Source organism: Phoxinus phoxinus (assembly GCF_949152265.1).
Source record: "Phoxinus phoxinus genome assembly, chromosome: 7".
Classification (NCBI taxonomy): domain Eukaryota; kingdom Metazoa; phylum Chordata; class Actinopteri; order Cypriniformes; family Leuciscidae; genus Phoxinus; species Phoxinus phoxinus.
Genome location: NC_136882.1, coordinates 38,992,533 through 39,001,982, shown reverse-complemented (window position 1 = coordinate 39,001,982; position 9,450 = coordinate 38,992,533). Strand labels below are relative to the sequence as shown.

Genomic DNA, 9,450 nt, shown 5'->3' with positions numbered 1-9,450 from the left:
CTCATTGCTAGTTAATGCATTAACTAATGGGACCTTATTGTAAACTGTTACCTAATAGTATATTACTGTATGTATACGAGTAAAGCTGGATTAACATATAATAGTTACAAGAGTTTTATTATCAGATTATGAAATGTGAAACAATCACTCAAGTTACAAAACTTTGTTTTTATTTGCACAGTGACATTTGAACATGTACATTTGATTCAGATCTATGAGTCTGAACGTGTCATTTATCATTTATAGCCTGAAGTACCTGAACATTTAAAAAGAGCAAAACTGGCCCGACTTTATTTCTCTCCTCGGTTCACCACATACGCACACAGTGCCCAAAGACATAAACACACGTGACCTTTGACCCTCTTCACACAGGTTTAGGCCCAGGTTCATTCAGTGTCATTCATACAGATTCCTGGGCAACTTTTGAATTATTGATTTATTCGATTAGAGCGTCAAGAACAGTTTATTCATATTCTCTTTCGATAGTTTTCAGACTTCAGATTAATCCTCAGTATTTTTTTCCCAGTGCATTCTTGAATCAAGATGCATTTACTTTACATGTTAAGATGTTAAGTCTTTATCAAATTAAGTGAGTTTTATCAAATATCGGCTAATGGAGTTATAGGCCTTCAAAACTGTTTGAGCTGAAATGGAAAATTCATTTTTGGACAAATATTTTTGGTTGTAAAGGCCTAGTTATGACAAGAAATTCATGCTTTTTCAATTGTTTTGAAAGAAACAGATTATGCTTTTGTAAATCATAATTAGCCTATGACATAAAAAGTTGAAATTCTGACATATTAAGTCATAATTATGACATAAAGTGTCAATTTATGACATTTGCATGTAGGCAGGAACCCAATAGTTGAGCAACTATAAAGACAAATGAAGGAAATGTAAAAGGCAATGAGACGCAGGCGTATAATCCCCGTTGCGGCTCTAGATTCGTCTCATTCCTCGAGCCATGAGGCAAGCGAACACCGTCATCACCATCTTGGGCTTCACCTCCACCAGATCCTCCGGCAGCGCGTACACACGGGCCCCGATCTTCCTCGCCATAGAGATGGCGTACCTTAGAAACACAAGTCAAGTCAGATATATTTACACAGCGTTTTTCACTCTCAGAAAAAAAAGGTACAAAAGCTGTCACTGGGGCGGTACCTTTTTTTTTTTTTTAAGGTACAAAGAGTGCATTAGTCTCTCTAAGTCTAAAGTACATATTGGTATCAAAAGTCTACAATTTAGTACCTAAATGGTACATATTAGAACCTTTTTGAAGGATACCGTCACAGTGACCGCTTTTGTACCTTTTTTTTCTGAGAATTTTTAACAGCTTTACAGTGATAACAGAAAAATAATGCAACAAAGTTTGTTTCCAGAAGAAAATAGCGTCATAGTCCAGCTTAAGTAAGTTCAGTGATGGTTCATTTTTGTTGTAAAAAAGTTATTAATTTAGTATAGCCGCTCTGGAGTAAACCGTGATGTCGTCGTCCAGCTCAGTTCAGTTCTCATATAATGGTGTTAATCTAGGCAGATCAATAATATTGTTGAATATTAAGTGTCCCCAACTAAACAAGCCAAAAGTCTAAGGTGACCGTGTTAAGGAACAAAACTCCATCAAGTGACCGAATGAAAGATAAAAAACTCTTGGGAAACCCAGTCTAGTTCTCCTCTGGATGAATATGAAGTCAGCATTACAGGTCAGAAAGGAAAAAGTTGATTTTTGGGCTCATTGAATATTCATGAATATGCTAATGAGGAGTGTGGTTGTGACGTACTTGGCGTTGTTGAGTTTCTCTTCATCGGTCAGGTCTTCTGCCTTGAGGAGGTCGTAGCGGATGGAGCCGGGCTGGATGGCGTCAATCAGGTCCAGGACTGGCATACTGGTGCAGATGGACCCGTCCTGGAGGAGCACAACACATGAAAAGGTCAATGTTGGTGAGAGAGTGTGTGTCCCAGAGAAGCACATCACATGAAGAGGTCAATGTGTGTGTGAGAGTGTGTGTCCCAAAGAAGCACAACACGTGTGTGTGTGTGTGTGCGCAGATGGACCCGTCCTGGAGAAGCACAACACATGAAGAGGTCTGTGTGTCTGTGAGAGTGTGTGTCCCAGAGAAGCACATCACATGAAGAGGTCAATGTGTGTGTGAGAGAGTGTGTGTCCCAAAGAAGCACAACACGTGTGTGTGTGTGTGTGCGTGTGCGCAGATGGACCCGTCCTGGAGAAGCACAACACATGAAGAGGTCAATGTGTGTGTGAGAGAGTGTGTGTCCCAAAGAAGCACAACACGTGTGTGTGTGTGTGTGTGTGTGTGTGTGTGTGTGTGTGTGTGTGTGTGTGTGTGTGTGTGTGTGTGTGTGTGTGTGTGTGTGTGTGTGTGCGTGTGCGTGTGTGTGTGTGCGTGTGCGCAGATGGACCCATCCTGGAGAAGCACCACACATGAAGAGGTCTGTGTGTCTGTGAGAGTGTGTGTCCCAGAGAAGCACATCACATGAAGAGGTCAATGTGTGTGTGAGAGAGTGTGTGTCCCAAAGAAGCACAACACGTGTGTGTGTGTGTGTGTGTGTGTGTGTGTGTGTGTGTGCGTGTGCGCAGATGGACCCGTCCTGGACAAGCACAACACATGAAGAGGTCAGTGTGTGTGTGAGAGTGTGTGTCCCAGAGAAGCACATCACATGAAGAGGTCAATGTGTGTGTGAAGAGAGTGTGTGTCCCAAAGAAGCACAACACATGAAGAGGTCAATGTGTGTGTGAGAGAGTGTGTGTCCCAGAGAAGCACATCACATGAAGAGGTCAATGTGTGTGTGAGAGTGTGTGTCCCAGAGAAGCACATCACATGAAGAGGTCAATGTGTGTGTGAGAGACTGTGTGTCCCAGAGAAGCACATCACATGAAGAGGTCAATGTGTGTGTGTGAGAGTGTGTGTCCCAGAGAAGCACAACACATGAAGGTGTGTGTGTGTGTGTGTGTGTGTGCGCGCAGATGGACCCGTCCTGGAGAAGCACAACACCCGAAGCGTTCAGTGGTCGTGCAGTGTGTGTGTGTGTGAGAGAGAGAGCGTGTGCTGCTTACTTTAAAGCCGCTGATGGTGCCTTTTCCGGCTTGTTTGAGCGCGTCGTTCACCCAGGTCACAATGGTGTCGTCGTTCACCTTCTGCCCGTCGCCCAGATCCTCCAGGATATTCAGTGTGTACCTGCAGACAGACGAGTGATGAGGTGTGTGTGTGTTCAGTGTGTACTTATCGATCACAAGTTCAGTATGGCGTACCACAAGGCTCAGTACTAGGACCGCTGCTGTTCACTCTGTATATGCTACCATTAGGAGATATCATTAGGAAACATGGAATTGGCTTTCACTGTTATGCCGACGATACTCAGCTGTATATTTCTTCAAAACCTAACGAACCTACCAATTCACAAAATTAACAGAATGCAAAGCTGATATAAAAAACGAGTAATTTCCTACTACTAAATTCTGAAAAAAACAGAGATTCTAATTATTGGATAAAAAACATCCACACGTAATAACCTAGAGTACTGTCTAACACTTGATGGCTGCTCTGTTAAGTCCTCGTCGTCGGTTAGGAACCTGGGTGTGCTCTTTGATACCAATCTTTCATTTCAAAGTCACGTGTCTAGTATCTGAAAAAACGCATTTTTCCATCTTAAAAATATATCTAAATTACGTCTGCTCTCATTGAAAAATGCAGAACTATTAGTTAATGCGTTCATGACCTCAAGGCTAGATTATTGTAATGCTCTACTGGGTGGTTGCCCTGCACGCTTAATAAACAAACTCCAGCTAGTTCAAAACGCAGCCGCTCGAGTTCTTACCAGAACCAGGAAGTATGACCATATTAGCCCCGTTCTGTCAACACTGCATTGGCTGCCTATTAAACATAGTATACATTTTAAAATATTGCTGATCACTTACAAAGCACTAAACGGTTTAGCTCCGCAGTACTTGAGCGAGCTCTTAACACATTATAGTCCTTCACGTCTATTGCGATCTCAAAATTCCTGCCAGTTAATAATACCTAGAATATCAACTCTGTCAGTTCAAATCTAGACTAAAAACACATCTCTTCGGCCTAGCATACACACAACACATAGACTTTTATTATTTAATTTAGGCTGCATAGTTTAGATCAGCCGGAACCGGGAACACTTCCCGTAAATCCCGATGTACTCGTTACATCATAAGAAGAATGGCGTCTACGCTAATATTAGTGTGTGTGTGTGTGTGTGTGTGTGTGTGTGTGTGTACCTCCTCATGAGCTGCCAGAGTAGAGCGAGTGTGAGAGTTCGATTGCCTTCGTGCAGATCCTGTCCAGCGATTCCCACCAGAGAGAACTTCGCCTCCTTCTTCCCCAACTCCACTGCGTAGTTGCAGTTCTCCAGCTGTGTGTCACAACACCCCGGGACACTCCTCGTTAATAGTATTTAATATTAAAATGTAATAATAGTATTAGCTTTAATATTTATATTACATTTTTAATGTTAGCTATTATGTTTTATTAATTTTAGTAAAATTTTGCTATGTGCATTTGTCACTTTTATACGTTGTTTTATTATTAATATTACTTTTTAATTTTATTTCCAGTTAGAATTTGTAGTGCTTCACCTTCAAACTGAACTGAGATTAGACATCTTGCCTTTCAACTAAATGGAATAAGTTTAAGTTTTTCATCTAATATTTATATAATACTTTATTTCACCTTTTTTAATTCGTAAGACTTTTTTGTGTGTGTGTGTGAGAGAGAGCGTGTGTGTCTGTGTGAAAGAGAGTGTGTGTGAGAGAGAGAGAGAGAGTGTGTGTGTGTGTGAGAGAGAGAGAGAGAGAGAGAGAGAGTGTGAGTGTGTGTGAGTGAGTGAGTGTGTGTGGTGCTGATAAAATGTTAATTGCTTTAGTCGATTGCAAAATCATTTTTAATTTCTGTGCTGTATATCAGTTATATTATCGCATTATGTATGAAAGACAACAGACTTAAATGTAAAAAGTTATATAATTTATGCTGTAGCCTACATCAATAAATTATATAAATTAAAAATTATTTTTTGTTCATGAAATAATATGTAAATAAATGCATAAAATATTTAAAAAATGAAAAAAAATTTTTTTTTTTTTAACAAAATATACTTTCTGACTTAAATGTGGTAATAAGGACTGCTGAACCCTGAGTGTTTCATGGGGTCTTTACAGCAGTTCAGTGATGAGTGTATCCGCACCTTCTTCATGTTGCTGCCCAGTTTGGGATATGGTGGTTTGTTCACTTTGTCCCAGTCCACAGGAACCTTGATCTTTTCATACAGCTGGAAGATCACCAGCGCATCAGCCAGATCCCTAGAAGAAGAGGACCACAGTGAGAACATGAGGACACACACCTCAGCAGCGCCACCTGCTGGAACACCTGGAGTTTTACACACAGGTCTCAGAGAGGGATCGCTCACCCAAAACTCATACAGGTTTGGAACAACTTTTGGGTGAATAAATTATGATTTTTTTTTTTACATTTTTGGGTGAACTATTCCTTTAAATGGCTTTGGCTGTGTTTGGAATGACATTCTAGCAAACTACTTACTGAATACTGCGCAGTACAGCCCATTATGTGAATAAGTCAATCAGTAAGCATTATCAAATGATTATGTTTCTAACTATAATTTGCTGCTTTTTACATCATACTGGACACAGAAATGGTGATTTGTGCATTTTATTGCAAATAAAAAAAATCCTTTGATGTATAATGTTTGGGTCATATGTGTCTTCCATTCATAAAGAAAACTCACTGTATATACAGTAAAATAAATAGTGATGCACAAAAAAAAATTGGCTGAAAACGAATCTGAAAATTAAGTTTATTTAATAATCAATTAATTTATCAAAATTGCGTATTAATCAACACTCCAATAAAGTTGTACAAACGTTTAAAATGCACATAAGGCAGTTTTCATATCAACTTTTATTGACATTTATTATGTTTCTACTTCAGTTTTTTTTTTTTTATATAAACTAAAAAGACTTTAAAAAGTCAATATTCTGACATAAAAATGTGAAATTCTGAAATACTAAGTCGTAATTATTACAAAGTAAAAATTTTAAGTGGATTTTGAGTAGAAATTCTGACATACTTTTTAAGTCATAATTATGACAAATTTGAAATTGACAAAAAGTCAAGATGTATGACAAAAAATTAAAATTGTGAAATACTAAGTCATAATTATGACAAAGTCGAAATTCTGACATATTAAGTCACAATTATAAGTCAAAATTATGACACAAAAGTCATGATGTTTTACCACAACTTTTTATCATTATTAGGTCTACGTTTGTCATAATTGACTTACGTCATAATGAAAAAATATCAAAATTATTATTACTTAGTATGTCATAATTTTGAATTGGTATGTTATAATTTACCAAAGTGTTTTTTTTTTTTTTTTTTTTTTTTTTTTAATGTGGCAGAAATGGGCTTCCATATGTTTGAGTGGTTTAGTTGCCACAATTGTTTTTTTTTAAACTGTTATTTATTACCATTGTATGCTGTTGAGTTGTGTGTTCAGCACTGCCGGATGCGTGTTTGATGCGGTACTCACACATAGAGATGATTGACACGTGGATTAACGCCCAGTGAGTTCATCCAGTTTCTGAAGGTGCGTTCCTCTCTGGTCTCTCCTGACAGTGACAGAACATGAGACACGAGATCTCGTTACTTCAACATTATCACTGTGCCTGCTCAAGCACTATCATTATTCACTGAATGTAATACATTAATGTGTAGGAAAAATGGTTGAGATCCACCTAAATAATAATTCAGTCATTTACTCGTGTTGTTCCAAACCTGTATGACTCTCTTTCTTTCTATTGAACACAAAAGAAAAAGATTTTGAGGAATGTTCCACACTATTCTCACATTATCTCAGTTTATTCGCTATAGTTTAGAAAATGGTAATAAAATATGATCAGAACTCAGAGTTATGAACTCAGTTGATATTTGACAGGTTTTGTCCGTCCTTCTGTTAGACTGTCTCACACATGAATTATGTTGAATATCTGTCTGCTGTTGAATTTAACTACACAATTAGATAATACCAGTTTAGCTCAACCAGTGACCAATCAACGCTTCATTGTATTCAGTGTGTGTGTAAAAAGAGCATTAGCAATTACAGACAAAACACTGAAGAAAACATGATCAGCTCAAAGTGTCGGAATCATATTTGGTCCCAAATTTGTATAAATTTCACTGGTAGTCACTGTATGAAGAGTTTTTGGGTATAATATGTCATAGTTTACTTTATTTAGATAGTCTCGCTTACATAAATTAACTGTAGTTTCCTGCACGCACTAGTAAAAAATTATATTTGGTGTCTGAATAATTTTTGGTTTGACTGTATAAATATTGAACAAATGTACCATTAATGTTGCTGTAAGAATGTTTTTTTTTCATAACTTTGAGAGAACTTCTCTATCAGGTCTGGAACGACACGAGTAAATGATGAGAGAATGGTCATCTTTAGTTGGCCAGGTGAGATTCACACACCCTCAATAGAGCTCCAGTCGATGTCCTGGTTCTCCGGCTTCTTCAGAGCGGGGTACTTGTTGAACAGATTGGCCACATAGGCCAGGTTGAGTTTGGGGTTTCCTTTCACCACGTCTGTGGCCGTGACGAACTGTCGGCACCCGAGCCGGTCGGCCTGTTCCAGCATGTTCTCGGCTCTCTTCAGGTCGTCTTTTTCCTGTCACAACACAAACCGTGAGTGTTCAGACGCTGTTCCAACACAAACTGTTCCAACACAAACCGTGTGTGTTTGAGACTCTGTTCCAACACAAACCATGAGTGTTTGAGACTCTTTCAACACAAACCGTGAGTGTTCAGACGCTGTTCCAACACAAACTGTCACAACACAAACTGTTCCAACACAAACCGTGTGTGTTTGAGACTCTTTCAACACAAACCGTGAGTGTTCAGACGCTGTTTCAACACAAACTGTTCCAATACAAACTGTTCCAACACAAACCGTGTGTGTTTGAGACTCTTTCAACACAAACCGTGTGTGTTTGAGACTCTTTCAACACAAACTGTCACAACACAAACTGTTCCAACACAAACCATGTGTGTTTGAGACTCTTTCAACACAAACCATGTGTGTTTGAGACTCTTTCAACACGAACCGTGTGTGTTTGAGACTCTTTCAACACAAACCGTGTGTGTTTGAGACTCTTTCAACACAAACCATGTGTGTTTGAGACTCTTTCAACACAAACCATGTGTTTGAGACTCTTTCAACACAAACCATGTGTGTTTGAGACTCTTTCAACACAAACCATGTGTGTTTGAGACTCTTTCAACACAAACCATGTGTGTTTGAGACTCTTTCAACACAAACCATGTGTGTTTGAGACTCTTTCAACACAAACCGTGTGTTTGAGACTCTTTCAACACAAACCATGTGTGTTTGAGACTCTTTCAACACAAACCATGTGTGTTTGAGACTCTTTCAACACAAACCATGTGTGTTTGAGACTCTTTCAACACAAACCATGTGTGTTTGAGACTCTGTTCCAACACAAACCATGAGTGTTTGAGACTCTTTCAACACAAACCATGAGTGTTTGAGACTCTGTTCCAACACAAACCGTGTGTGTTTGAGACTCTTTCAACACAAACCATGTGTGTTTGAGACTCTGTTCCAACACAAACCGTGTGTGTTTGAGACTCTGTTCCAACAGAAACCGTGTGTGTTTGAGACTCTGTTCCAACACAAACCATGTGTGTTTGAGACTCTGTTCCAACAGAAACCGTGTGTGTTTGAGACTCTGTTCCAACACAAACCGTGTGTGTTTGAGACTCTTTCAACACAAACCATGAGTGTTTGAGACTCTGTTCCAACACAAACCATGAGTGTTTGAGACTCTTTCAACACAAACCATGAGTGTTTGAGACTCTTTCAACACAAACCATGAGTGTTTGAGACTCTGTTCCAACACAAACCGTGTGTGTTTGAGACTCTTTCAACACAAACCATGAGTGTTTGAGACTCTGTTCCAACACAAACCATGAGTGTTTGAGACTCTTTCAACACAAACCATGAGTGTTTGAGACTCTTTCAACACAAACCATGAGTGTTTGAGACTCTGTTCCAACACAAACCGTGTGTGTTTGAGACTCTTTCAACACAAACCATGAGTGTTTGAGACTCTGTTCCAACACAAACCGTGTGTGTTTGAGACTCTGTTCCAACACAAACCATGTGTGTTTGAGACTCTTTCAACACAAACCATGTGTGTTTGAGACTCTGTTCCAACACAAACCATGTGTGTTTGAGACTCTTTCAACACAAACCGTGTGTGTTTGAGACTCTGTTCCAACAGAAACCGTGTGTGTTTGAGACTCTGTTCCAACACAAACCGTGTGTGTTTGAGACTCTTTCAACACAAACCATGAGTGTTTG

General features: G+C 39.1%; 1 protein-coding gene across 1 annotated transcript in view; it reads right to left on the bottom strand.

Moving 5' to 3' along the window:
* Positions 1-148: 148 nt before the first annotated feature.
* The window catches only part of lcp1 (lymphocyte cytosolic protein 1 (L-plastin)), a 26,967-nt gene continuing 17,665 nt past the window's right edge, over positions 149-9,450 (bottom strand). Inside the window, exons 10-16 of the mRNA XM_079619663.1 lie at positions 7,539-7,734; positions 6,595-6,673; positions 5,230-5,344; positions 4,268-4,401; positions 3,074-3,194; positions 1,779-1,903; positions 149-1,072 (exon numbers count right to left, since the gene is read on the bottom strand). Of these exons, the coding sequence (XP_079475789.1) occupies positions 940-1,072; positions 1,779-1,903; positions 3,074-3,194; positions 4,268-4,401; positions 5,230-5,344; positions 6,595-6,673; positions 7,539-7,734 (903 nt within the window). The 3' untranslated portion in view covers positions 149-939. The remainder of the gene's footprint in view (positions 1,073-1,778; positions 1,904-3,073; positions 3,195-4,267; positions 4,402-5,229; positions 5,345-6,594; positions 6,674-7,538; positions 7,735-9,450) is intronic.